The sequence below is a fragment of the Capra hircus genome, chromosome 13 (genome assembly GCF_001704415.2).
Source record: "Capra hircus breed San Clemente chromosome 13, ASM170441v1, whole genome shotgun sequence".
NCBI lineage: Eukaryota > Metazoa > Chordata > Mammalia > Artiodactyla > Bovidae > Capra > Capra hircus.
In genome coordinates, this window is record NC_030820.1 from 66,211,607 (window position 1) to 66,225,869 (window position 14,263).

The 14,263-nt window shown below is 41.8% G+C and overlaps 1 protein-coding gene across 1 annotated transcript in view; it reads left to right on the forward strand.

Moving 5' to 3' along the window:
• CTNNBL1 (catenin beta like 1) overlaps positions 1 to 14,263 on the forward strand; it is a 161,106-nt gene that overhangs the window by 33,569 nt on the left and 113,274 nt on the right. The window contains exons 3-4 of the mRNA XM_005688545.2: positions 2,902 to 3,008; positions 14,043 to 14,182. Coding sequence (XP_005688602.1) covers positions 2,902 to 3,008; positions 14,043 to 14,182 — 247 coding nt within the window. The remainder of the gene's footprint in view (positions 1 to 2,901; positions 3,009 to 14,042; positions 14,183 to 14,263) is intronic.

The following is a 14,263-nucleotide window of genomic DNA, read 5'->3' on the forward strand; positions in this document are numbered from 1 at the left end:
CTTTGGAAATCTGTGGTGGGAGACAGTCCTGAATTTCCTCTCTGAGGACAGCAGCCCTGCCAGCCTTAGACAAACAGTGTGTGTAGCACATCTTCCCTCTCGCCCTCCCTCCTCACTAGCTTCTGCTCAGTCTGTTAGCCCTGCAGCAGCAGTTAATTGGCAGGTATAATTCCCGTGTTGGGCACTGCTGGTAGTGGGGGATTAGGCTAGTAGCTGTCATGGGTAAATGGTTTCTAGCCTGGGAGACAGAAATGCAGTGTGGGACCAGCCCTTCCGTGAAGGGACAGGGAAAGAGAGATCGCTTTGTAAAAATGACACATGAAAGGCTACAAGCCCAAGAGTTATTTTCTCTCTGCCACCGAAGTCCCATTTGATGAAAAACAAGTGATGTTTGCCCCTGTAAAGTCACGTGAACTTGTAAAATATGATTGTCCTTTTTGTGCTACACCACCAGCATTCATCTTTCTGAAATCTCCCTCTGGTTTCTGACGTAGAGCTATTGGAGATACTGCTGTGGCTGATGACTAAGACTGATAATTCAGTTTTCCCCCAGTGTTGGAGACAGATTAAAGGAGGGAAGGCCAAACCCTGGAGAGGCTAAGACTTTGGGAATCCTATGAAAGCTGTGTTATTAACACTAATAAAGTTTTCTTCTACAGGGTGGGCAGGATGTTAGCTAAGGGAAAGAAGAGCCATGGGTATTGAAGTTGCTTAAAAGTGATTTAACCCTTTCCTAGAAATTTAAATTATTTTTTAGTTAAATCACAGTGATAAGTTGGATACATTAACAGTTATGCTAAGAGTTACAGTAAGGGCCTTCCAGGTCGTTCAATAATAAAGAATTCACCTGCAAAGCAGGTGACACAGGTTTGATCCCTGGGTCAGGAAGATCTCTTGGAGAAGGAAATGGCAACCCACTCCAGTATTCTTGCCTGGGAAATCCCAGGGACAGAGGAACCTGGCGGGCTACAGTCCATGGGGTCACTAAAGAATCAGAAATGACTTGGCGACTAACCAAGCTACAATGAGTTGCAGTAATAGCTTACATTAGTATAGTGTCATGTAGTTTATAAAACAGAATTATGTGCTTCATGTCTTTAGGTCATCTCTGTGACCTTGAAAGATACAGGTAATAGTTTTCCCCTCTCTGCTTGCCTGCCTTCCTTCCTTCAACAGATCCTCACTGGATGCCTCCTGTATGCCAGGCCCTGTCCTGGGCACTGGAGAGTCAACAGTGAACAAGCAGACACAGGCCACCAATGGGGATTTGGGGTTGGTGAGCTGACTGGGCCGAATCCTGCCAGACCATCCTTATATAGGTCATGTGAACAATTTGGAATTTTATTCGAAATGCAAGTGGATGAACTCACATATGAGGTAGAATCAATGAGACTTGGTGAGGGTTTGGAGATAATAAATTCAGCAAAGTACCATTGCTACGTGGGTAGTAAGTAGTGAAGCTGCAGCTCTGAGTCCTGACTGGGCCAGAGCACTGACTTCAGTTTTTACCAAGTTAGGGAACTTCTCTTTAAAGCCATAGACACTGGGGAGCAGGTTGTGGGTGGGGAGGGTGGTTCCAACAGAGTACCTCAGTGTCCAGGAGTCATTGATTAAACATCTAAGAAATGTGTCATGCCCAAATGAATGTTACAGGGATCTCCCATTTAAAAGTCAATATGTTAGAATCTAAATTTAATAAAATAATAGCTAACATTTTGGGGAACTTAAAAGAATTAGGAGACGATTCAGTGCTTTCCAAAAGGATCTATTTCTGGTTCTCTTAATGGCAGTTTTTTTCGGTGTGAGTTACGGTCAGTGACTACATAGCTGTGAAGCTAGGGGTTGGGAGAGTGTTACAGAGGCAGAGTGAACTGCACCACATTAAACTGGGAAATAAACTGAAGAAAAAGCATTTCCGAAATTTTAGTGTAGATTTTTTTTTTTTTGGAGGAAATGATTCTGTTTTCAAAAACTCATTTTATTTGCCTTTGTAGGTATTATTCCAGTATATGAGAAGTGAGAAAACTATGTGGCCTGCTGGGGTTCTTTTATGCTTACTCTGAGCGAGGTTACTAAATTATTGTTGCTGTATCAGGATTCCAGGTCCCTGTTTGATTCCCTTCTCAGCAGCTAGGATGGGCTAGACACAGTAATGTATAAGAAATGTAATATAATGTATAAGAAACACAAAGCAGTGACTGTTGCTGCTTAACAACCATTCTTATATTGTGTGTGTATGTGTGCGCTTAGTCACTCAGTCATGACTGACTCTTTGTGATACCATGGACGGTAGCCCACCAGGCTCCTCTCTCCATAGGGATTCTCTGGAGGGGGTTGCCATTTCCTCCTCCAGGGGATCTTCCCAACCCAGGGATTGAACCCAGGTCTCCCACATTGCTGGCGGGTATACAAAAACAGGCTCTAAGTTGAATTTGACATGTGGACCACAGTTTGCTGACGCCTGGTGTGGGGAAAAGATTGAGGGTCACTGTCACTGACTCAGGGTTTGACCTTGAACAAGTTCTTTTAAACCTCTGAAGGTTATCTTACTTGTATGAAAGAAGAGAACGACGAGATAAATATTAGATAATATTCATTTACTATTGTTGCTTACTCCAAGGCCATACGGTATGCTCGAGAAGTATTTGTTGAATGAGTGAATCTTTAACACCTTAAGCTGAACTTCCTGGGCTAAATGTGAGACACATAGAGTAATGATACTAAGTAGCACATGATGTAGACCCTTAACCCTCATTCTAATGGGGGGTGGAAGGGAGTATGTGTGTATTGTACACTTAATCCAGAAAGGTGAGTGGCAGGTGGCATAGTAAAAGAAGGAAGTAGTGATTAGTGAATAAAAAACAATCCCTTTGGACTGAAATTGTTGTCTCTTTACACCAGGAGGAACCACTGGATGAAAGCTCAGTGAAGAAAATGATCCTGACATTTGAGAAAAGATCATACAAAAACCAAGAGTTGCGGATCAAGTTTCCAGACAATCCAGAGAAGTAAGGCTCCGATTTGCAGTTTTTTGCCTCTTCTCCTCTGAGATGTTCTGTTTGCTATCTTTTGTTTTGCTCTTTGTGTGTTTTGTCTGCTTTGGTTTCGGTGCTTTGGGTCGGGAGTCCCAGGATGACTCTCATGTTTGGGAAATCACTAGAAGTTCTCTCGGGACTCAGAATCAGTGGTGCTCTCGGGTATACAGTAGGATCAGCAAGGGGAAAAGACACATCAGGCAGTTTGGAGACATTCATATACAGGCTTCCTGTGTTTTCTCCCGCCCTGTGGGAGGGGTCAGCAGACAGGCTCCTTCTTTCAGAAATGCAATACATCATCGCGTGTGCCCTGTTTCTGTTAGGGAAGCCCATCTGGGACTGAGACCAGGATATTTATTGAAGGCAGACCATGGCATTCTCTGCCAGCAACAACTACTAAAATTGCAGATTCACAGACGGAAAGCAGATGTTCAGTGCCCCACATGAGCAAAGCAACCTTATCACTTAGGAACTGTTTCAAAAGCCAGGTTCCCAGATGGAGCCTAGGACCTGTTTACTCTTTTTAGCATTTCTCTTCAAGGCCTCTAGAAAACTGACCATGGCTGCCAGTAGCGATGGCTTTACTACTGAGAAAAGTGTCAAAGGCTTTGGGGTTAGACAGATATGGGTGTGACTCCCACATGACCTCCAGTAAGTCAAGTCTTCTTTCTTAGCTGCAGGTGTCTCATCCATATAAATAAATAGTACCTCCTTCACAGGGTTGTTGTGAGAAATAAATGAGAATAATGACAAGGGTTTAGCTCAGTATCCGGCGCATAGTAAGTGCTCATGAAATGATAGTTATCTGATTGCTCCTCAGTGCACTATGAAGTGTTGTTCTGAAGACTCTGATAACTTTCAATCCATTTTGAATCCTAAGTAAATATATTTTCATATTTATACAGATTTTAATATCCTAAATCTCTTTCTCTCTCTTCCTCCCTTCCAGGACATATACTTTTAATGAATCTTAATATTGTCCTTAGGCAATGAGGAGTTGGGAGAAGGCAGTGGCAACCCACTCCAGTACTCTTGCCTGGAAAATCCCATGGATGGAGAAGCCTGCCAGGCTGCATTCCATGGGGTCGCTAAGAGTCGGACACGACTGAGCAACTTCACTTTCACTTTTTACTTTCATGCATTAGAGAAGGAAATGGCCTGTTCTTGCCTGGAGAATCCCAGGGATGGGGGAGCCTGGTGGGCTGCCATCTATGGGGTCGCACAGAGTCAGATACGACTGGAGCGACTTAGCAGTAGCAGCAGTAGCAATGAGGAATTGAATAGTATAGTCTTTGCACTCAAGTTTAAAGGTTACTAGGGGACAAAGAACTCTGCTCAATGTTATGTGGCAGCCTGAATGGGAGGAGAGATTGGGGAGAATGGATACATGCATATGTATGGCTGAGTCCCTTTGCTGCCCCTTGAATCTGTCACATTGTCAATTGGCTATCAGATCAGTTCAGTTCAGTTCAGTCGCTCAGTCGTGTCCAGCTGTTTGTGACCCCATGAATTGCAGTACGCCAGCCCTCCCTGTCCATCACCAACTCCCGGAGTTCACCCAAACTCATGTCCATCAAGTCAGTGATGCCATCCAGCCATCTCATCCTCTGTCATCCCCTTCTCCTCCTGCCCCCAATCCCTCCCAGCATCAGGGTCTTTTCCAATAAGTCAACTCTTCACATGAGGTGGTGGCCAAAGTATTAGAGTTTCAGCCTCAGCATCAGTCCTTCCAATGAACACCCAGTACTGGTCTCCTTTAGGATGGACTGGTTGGATCTCCTTGCAGTCCAAGGGACTCTTAAGAGTCTTCTCCAACACCACAGTTCAAAAGCATCAGTTCTTCAGTGCTCAGCTTTCTTCACAGTCCAACTCTCACATCCATACATGAAAAACCATAGCCTTGACTAGATGGACCTTTGTTGGCAAAGTAATATCTCTGCTTTTCAATATGCTATCTAGGTTGGTGATAACTTTTCTTCCAAAGAGTAAGCATTTTTTAATTTCATGGCTGCAATCACCATCTGCAGTGATTTTGGAGCCCAAAAAACAAAGTCTGACACTGTTTCCACTGTTTCCCCATCTATTTCCCATGAAGTGATGGGACCAGATGCCGTGATCTTCGTTTTCTGAATGATGACCTTTAAGCCAACTTTTTCACTCACCTCTTTCACTTTCATCAAGAAGGTCTTTAGTTCTTCGTCACTTTCTGCCATAAGGGTGGTGTCATCTGCATATCTGAGGTTATTGAGATTTCTCCCAGCGATCTTGATTCCAGCTTGTGCTTCTTCCAGCCCAGCGTTTCTCATGATGTACTCTGCATGTAAGTTAAATAAGCAGCATGACAATAGACAGCCTTGATGTACTCCTTTTCCTATTTGGAACCAGTCTGTTGTTCCATGTTCAGTGCTAACTATTGCTTCCTGACCTGCATATAGGTTTCTGAAGAGGCAGGTCAGGTGGTCTGGTATTCCCGTCTCTTTCAGGATTTTCCACAGTTTATTGTGATCCACACAGTAAATAGTTGGGGCTTATTGAGAGCTTCACAGAAGAAGTGGTATTTGAGCTGATTTTGATTTTAGTTAGGCCAAAAAGAACAGGAAAAGGTATGCCAGGCAGTGTGACCAGCAGGAACAGAGGCACAGGGGTATCAGAGGGCCTTCTATCCTCACGTCAACCTGGAAAGGCTGGTGTCCACTGCATTCTCTCTGTACAGTAGATGAGGGGGTGGAGAGAGGAGAACCTGGGTACTGGACCTCAGGCCACAGCCCCCTTTGATGGTGGTGGGAGTGGTTAGATGAGAGCTCAGCTTTCCCAGCACCAGAGTCCCGTCAGGCTTTGCGCTGACCGCCGCCATACGACATGGGCTTCCCTGATGGCTCCGTGGTGAAGAATCCACCTGCCAATGCAGAAGATGCAAGAGGTGCAGGTTCGATCCCTGGGTTGGGAAGATCCCCTGGAGGAGGAAATGGCAACCCACTCCAGTGTTCTTGCCTGGAAAAATCCATGGACAACAGGCTACAGTCCCTAAGGTCGCAAAGAGTCAGATACGACTGAGCAACTAAGCACCACCACCAGCACTACCATACAGCAGGAGTTATACTTGTCATAGCGCCATGTGTGTGTGTTTAATTATATAAGTAGTATGCAAATAGGCTGTCATCATAAAAAATACCAACAGTGCATAAGTAGAATGAAAAATGTGAAAAATGAAAGCTTTCTTTCCCTGCACTGACCCCATTTCCATTCCCCTACTTAGAGAGAGCACCTGTGAACATGTCTGTGAGTATCCTTTTCCATTATTTTCTGTACACTGATTTACATATATATATATATATGTATGCAAAAATTTTTTTCCCACCTAAGTCATACTATACTTATCTTGCACCTTTACTTTTTGGTCATGAAACAGAATATCTTTCAATGTTACTATATGCATATTTACGTTATGTTTTGTGGCTGTTTGCATAGTATTTTGTAGTTTGGAGATACCCATGATTTATTTGTTATGTTTTTATAGATGGACATTTGGTTATTTAATTTATTTTTTTTTTAGTCTCCCTTTTTTATTGACGCATAGTTGATTTACAGTGTTATTTCTAGCACTGACTTTTATGAGTAATACCGTAGTGAACCTCTGTGTACATTTGTCTTGGTATCCGTGTGTTTCTCTAGGATACATATCTAAATATTGAATTCCCAGATTGAAGGCATGAGCATTTTAAACTTTGATGTGTGTGTGCGTGTGTGTTCAGTCGTGTCTAACTCTTTGTGACGCCGTGGGCTGTGGCCCGCCAGGCTCTATCCATGGGATACTCCAGGCAAGAAGACAGGAGATAGTTCCTCCTCCAAGGGTTCTTCCCAAGCCGGTGGTCAAACCCGCATCTCCTGCATTTCCAGCACTGCAGGCGGATTCGTTCCCACTGAGCCACCTGGGTGAGAGCTACTGCCGAATTCTCCACTGTCTCCTTTACTTCTTCCATCAGCAGCTCTCCTTCCCTGCACTCTTGCCCATGATGAATTTGATCTGCCTTCACATCTTTGCCGTTTGTTTTATTGTTATTTCTTTACTCAGTGGTCTTTCTGCATTCAACTCTGTGCTCCTTTTAGGTGGCCTGTGTATTGCTTGCCTCTGTAGTACCTAGCATAGTGCCTACCATACTGTAGGTACTCAGTAAACGTGAGAGGTCTTAACGTAGCTGATGTCATGTTTACTATATCCCCATTTCTTGGAACTTAAGGCTACATTATGAGGCAGCTATGCCATAGATGGATGACACTGGAAATTTAAGAAACTCAGTTTACTTCTTGAAATGCCAGTATTGCCTTTGCCCATTTGGTGGGTATACTTTAAAGCAATGGGTTTCTGCAGCTTTTGTTCACCATCTACATCTTAGGTACTACATGAATTCATTGTTACAATTCGTGAACTTGTTTTAAAGAAATGTTATTTTATTTTAAAATATCAACAGTGTTTGTCATTCAGACAATACATATACTATTTTAGTTTTTAAATCTGAACATATGCAAATTGAAATCATGCATAAAGAACATTTTCTTTTTTTTTAATGTCCAAAAGCAGTCAGGAAACTACATTGTGTTTTAACCTTGAGTTCTTGAATTCTTACTGGTGCAGTGTCTTTTATAATTCTCTAGACCAGCGAGGTGCAATTAAGATGAAAATTGCTAGAGCATATTTGAATGAAACTTTCCGGTTGAGATCAGAAACATTCAAATTTATTTTCCCATATATGCAATTGTCATTTTGATTGCATACCAAAAAATGCCTCTCTTCATTTGGCTGCGTTTCAGATTCAATTGACAATTCTCCTTATGCAGCCTCTGCTCTGCTCTGCTCTGTGTGATCTTTCTCCCAAACATCACATAGAGTGGAGTGTGCTATTTCCCCAGTAAGTCCTTTAGTAGTTTTTCTCTTCATTTTTGCAGGGGCAGAATTATTTAGTTTAGTGGCCCTCAAATTTTTTAGTCTCAGGCATCTTTTGTACGCATAAATTGTTGAGTACCCTAAAGTGCTTATCTTAGAAGATTCTAGAATATTTAAGCACACATATCGTTAGCCATTAGAGCAGTGGTAGCATCACATGTTGTATAGTCCTCTGAAAAACTCCACTGTACACTCCCGAGAGAAAGAGAGTAAAAGAAGCAAATAATGTTTTGGAGTTATTCTAAAAATAGGTTTGATGTTATAGACCCCTGAAAAGATCCCCAGCCACCACCTACACTGACCCTGCAGTCCCAGGACCATGCTTTTAACCAAGTGAAGAAAGTACCATGTTCTCTGCGCACTTATAGTTGGTTTTGTGATTGTAGGAGCATGCACTGGTTTCTGGTGCTTTTATAGTGTTTTTGAACACTGCTGGTCACTTGCTAAAATTCACTTTTGTGGTTGAAGGAGGGCATCCTGCTGATATGAAGCAAATGTACATGAGCAGGCTAGCGGAATATTCTCCATCATACCAGATGGAATCAGTGACCCCATCTCAGCCTGGGGTACTGTTTTAATATGTTGCTCTATTGCTTTCCCATTGACCTCTAACTTGATCCTCTCCCCCAGCTGTGAGTCATCTGTTGCTGAAGGTATGCCTAATCCGTAGACAGCCGTCTGCAAATACTGTAGCGTGTGCTTAAAAATGAGTCAGCTTGTACTTCTGTCAGCAAAAAGAGAATTTTCTTTGTTATAGCATAGCAAACTTGATGGAATCTAGATTCTTTGATGGCCTACTATCTACCAACAATTGTTAGGAACTTTTTTTAATCTCTTTTAATCCTCACTTTAACTCAGAGAGAAAGATGAAGGAAGTTGAGTTTTAGAAGTAGGTTAGTTGCTAAGAGTCGGACACAACCGAGCGACTTCACTTTCACTTTTCACTTTCATACATTGGAGAAGGAAATGGCAACCCACTCCAGTGTTCTTGCCTGGAGAATCCCAGGGACGGGGGAGCCTGGTGGGCTGCCGTCTGTGGGGTCGCACAGAGTTGGACACGACTGAAGCAACTTAGCAGTAGCAGCAGCAGCAGTTAATATTCTGTCTCCCCTGACAAGGTTGGAGTCTGGTGCTCTGCATCCCAGGGGCAGTTTTCTTGGGCAGCGCTGGGCATTTTTGCTACTAATTGGATACAATAGATTATTTATATTTGTGCTAGGGTAGGAGTTCAGTGAGGACAGCAACTGGGATTATTATCTGTTATATGGACACCTAGTATGTGCCCATAAATACTTAGTCAGTCAGTCAGTTCAGTCGCTCAGTCATGTCCAACTCTTTGCAACCGCATGAATTGCAGCACGCCAGGCCTCCCTGTCCATCACCAGCTCCCGGAGTTCACTCAAATTCACGTCCATTGAGTCAGTGATGCCATCCAGCCATCTCATCCTCGGTCGTCCCCTTCTCCTCCTGCCCCCCAATCCCTCCCAGCATCAAAGTCTTTTCCAATGAGTCAACTCTTCGCATGAGGTGGCCAAAGTACTGGAGTTTCAGCTTTAGCATCATTCCTTCCAAAGAAGTAACAAACTGCTAATGGTTACACAGGCTGGATGTGACCCAGGTCAATCTCATTCCCAGGTCCAGGCATTTCTCACCGTATCACGCTACTCTTGTAACCCGGGACCCCAGTGGTATTTTTATGCTGTATCCCTGTTCACAGTTGACTTTCTGCTGGTTTTATTTTGTTTTGATAATTTTCTGTTTCTAAACTTAAAGATACTTGGTTAGGATTGCATATTTGAAAGAGGAATTTCAAAGTTGGAAGGGACTGGAAAGTACAAGTCTATTTCTCCCTTCTAATTATTGATTTTTTAAAATATCACCCTTTATTAATTACCCCCAGTGACAAGGGTATAACTTTCCAAAGAAACCTATTTCATCATTTGGCAGCTCTAACTCTTAAGATTTCAACTCAGAATGAAAAAGAGTTTCAACAGATCCCACTCCTTGTGATTTCAGTTGCTCCCCCAAGTTATTTAGTTTCCATTACTCCACTCCAGTGTTCTGGCCTGGAGAATTCCATGGACTATACAGTCCATGGGGTCGCAAAGAGTTGGACGTGACTGAGCGACTTTCACTTTCATCCCTCACAAAGTAGATTCCCATAACCGATGTCACAGACATTTAGGCCATCTAGTCAGCATAACTCTATCTTATTGTCTTCTTTTAAGCAGCCTAAAACCACGGGAGCATTTGAGGCAGCAGTTTTCCACTTCTCCCTTTGACAGGCACCTTCGGAATTTCTGCAGTAGACAGGGAGTGTGCCCAGTGCTAGATGTCCAGAGAGGACTGAGAAGTAGTCTGTGTCCTGGCAGAGCTGTCTCGTGGTCTGATTTGTATTGTGATTACTGTTGACCTAAAATCATCAAGTCCTTTCCACACATGTCCACTTACTATCGACAGAGGAGCCTGGTGGACTACAATCCATGGGATTGCAGAGTCGGACACGACTGAGTGACTTTCACTTTTTTGCACTTATTATACTGTCTTTCCTGATCCATGTATTCTTGCCTTTTGGTTCAGTGCATTCTCCATGTGGATCCTAGGTAATTTTCCTCCTATGAGATTTGGCCTGTCATCATTGCCTGTCAGGAACTTTCTGAATTGATTCTATCAGCTGCTGTGTTCACTGTAAGCTTTGTGTTATATGACATTTGTTAAGTTTGCCTTTTATGTATCTTCACCTGAGTCGTGGGTCAAAAAATAACAGTAAAATACTTAAACAGACTTAAGGATGGAGCCCTGAAGGGTACCACCAGAAGCCTCTCTCCAGGCTGACATTCAATCATTGATTATCACTCAAGTCCCCCGATCGCTTCCTTGTATTCAGCATGATTTGTTTATTACTAGTTGCTGCCCAGTCTCCCTTACTAATCCTTCCTGGTGAGCTGTAAAAATCTTTTGTCAAGTTACTCTCAAGAAATCGGATTTTTTTTTTTAAATTACCCACGTAAGGCAAAGAAGCCTTAGAGGTTTGCTGAGCCCATTAGATTCAAAGATTATATAGATCTACTGCCCTATAGAATATTTGAATTCTGCACCAGCTCTTCCAAGTCATGATTCTGATTTGGCTTCCACACTTGAAGTGATAGGGAGCTAGTGATTTAAAAGGTAATCTGTTTGTAAGCACTGTGGAAGGAGACTTCTTTAGAAAAAGTGGTATCGGGGGGCCTTGACAAAAATAATTTTAAAATTTACTTGGAATAATAAACAGTTGAGGACAGACAGGGAGCATTTAAAAAGAAGGCTAGTATGGGAGCGTTTTGCAGTAACAGACATAAAATATACTGTAACACTATGGAAGTGTGGTCCTGGCTCAGGAATTTGCAGACAAATCAATGAAATGGAGTGAAAAGCCCATAAACAGATTAGAGTATGCATTAAAATTTAGTGTATGATAGAGGTGGCATTTCTTCAAATCTGTGGATAAAAGATAGATTATGGTACTGGGGCAATGGGCCAGACATTTGCAGAAATAAAGTTAGATCTTTGCCCTATATTATACTCTGAAATAAATCTTAGTTTTATTAAACATTTAAAAATGTATAAACATAAAAGTACACCATAAAATATATCTGATCTTAGCATAGAGAAAACCTTGCTCAGAATACATGTAAAATAGAATTCGTGAGGCAAAAATTTCCCTAATTAAAAACCTTTATGTCAGAAAGCACAATATACAAATTAAAGGGCAAATATTTTTCTCTTTTTTTTTGCAATGTATGACAGAGATTAATTTCTTTAATATATAGAGTACTTATAAATCAATAAATAAGATGAACACCCTGATAGAAAAATGGGCAAAGAAGAAATACAGTAGCTAGTAAACAGTAATTGAATTTTAACCATTGTGGTATCAGAAATGCAAAATTTTAAAAAGCTGCATTTCCCATCTCAAATTGGAGATTTTAAATAGATAATACTTTTTTTGAAGAGGATGAGGGGAAACAAACTTATACACTGTTGGTACCTTTCTGGCAGGATATATCAAAACCTGTTAAGTTATACATACTCTTTGACTTGGTACTTTTCCTTCCTGGGAGTTATCTTAACACAAAACTATGAACACATGTATCTTAGTATCATTTGGTATCATTGAAACTCTGTGTTGAGAAGGATTCTGAAGTCTTGTCTCGGCTCAGTAGAGGCGATGCTGTGCTCAGTGTGGGATTTTGCCCTGGGAGAAGAAGGACTGGGAGGTGTGCTGGACACTGACTTTTCCTGTTGTGGAATATTTGACGATAAGAGAAATTGTTCAGCCTCTGCTGACAACAATAAGCAAAAATGGTACTTAGAACTGTATACTATGTGGGCTACTTTTGGGTTGGGGGAAGGCCAGGAGTTGAGAACAATGACTTAAACTTACCAGAGTATTATCAGTGGTTATTTCTGGTTAATAAGGTTATAGATGATTTCTGTTTACTTTTCTTTATTTTTGCCGTTTTTAAGATATCGGTTTACTTTTTGAGTGTTTATCATTCCCCAGTTTTTTATGAAAAGTAATGTTTTATCATCAGAAAAAAAATAAATATATAAATGTTATGGTTAAAAATAGTAATGGAGAGAATCAGTGGTAAGATATTGTATAAAATATGGACATGTTTTTAAAAATGATAGTCTCTAGATTTTGTTCTTGCACAATCTCCCGAGTTCTGGAGAGATGGTGTTTGCCCAGCTCCTTGGTATCTGTTAGTTGATGAATCAAATGACTTCAAGAATCCCTGCTTGTGTTCCTTTTCTTTAGCAGGCATCTATGGATGTGTAGAGACAAAAGATCAAATTTCTGGTTTATTTGTGTGTTGTATTTATTTTTTATTAAACCCTTTATTTTGTATTGGAGGATAGCTGATTAACAATGTTGTGATGGTTTCAGGTGAACAACAAAGGATCTCAACCATACATATACATGTATCCATTCTTATAATTCCTGTTTTTAAGCAGCTTACATCCTAGAAGGGAAGGTAGACATATTATAAATAATAATTGTAGTAATGGAAATGAGAGCAAACATATTGTGCTTTTTGCACAGCAAACATTTTTAAGTGCTTTATGTGTGTTTGTTCATTAACTTTTTACAGTAGCCTGTGAGATAGGTAACTTTATTATTCCATTTATTATACAGATAAAGAAACTGAGGCATGGAGAGGCTAAGTAAGTGGGTAGTGAGGTTCAGAGCCAGGCTGTCTGGCTCCAGAGTCTGTTTAACGACTGATTCCTCTCAGTCAGGTATTGTTCAGTTGCTCTACATGGATTCCTCATTGTCTTCTCAGAACAAACTTTCCTGTCCTGCTCATCAAAGGCTTAGTGGGCATTTCTTCAATGTCAGACACTTGGGAAGGGCATGCAGGGCTGGATGCAAAGCAGTTCTGTCTTAGTGCTGTGGGGTTGGTTGGCCGAAAGGTATAGGTGTGGAAATGTGAGTGAAGTATTTTGCTACTTAATGTATGGGGTTACGGAAAGCCAGACTTTACCTGCTTTACTTTGGGATGTTCTTCTTCATCAGCTCATTGGAAAGGGGGTGGGGAGGGGAAGGTATTTCTGGATGGTAGCAGAATCTGTATTTGCCTTTGGATAAGGGGGATAATTGGCCCTTGATCTGAAGTGACAGGAAAGAGAAGTCCTTTCTGGATTAGCAAGATGACTACCTTCAGGGCGACAAAGTGAATTGCCATTCCAAGGAGTAATGGTAACTAATCCACAGAACTGGTGGGCAGATAGATCACTGAATGCAGCAGAATGCTTTCAGAGCCTCTGAAAGGGGTGTGACTGCAAGGGTAAGGGGAACCCTGTAACGAGATCTGAATCCAAAATTGATTTTTGTAATGAGGAAATCGATTTCCCAAGGAAATTGTGTGACCCTATGATGTTTGGATGAGCATTCTTCTTGGTTGGTCTGTTGAAGATGCTTTAACAGATTGTCTCTCTGTCTGGATTATGTTGCTGTCTGTTCCTCACTACTGATTGTACCCCTCCCCCTGCAATGACACTGTCTTGTTTTCCCTTCCTAGGTTTATGGAATCCGAGCTGGACCTCAATGACATCATTCAGGAGATGCACGTGGTGGCCACCATGCCAGACCTATACCACCTTCTGGTAGAGCTGAATGCTGTTCAGTCTCTTCTCGGGCTGCTTGGACATGATAATACAGATATCCTTTCAGATCTGTCCTCAGTAGGAAGGCGGACGGATGTGGTGGGGGAGCGCTGTTTGCTCTCCTCTCCTGTTTGTC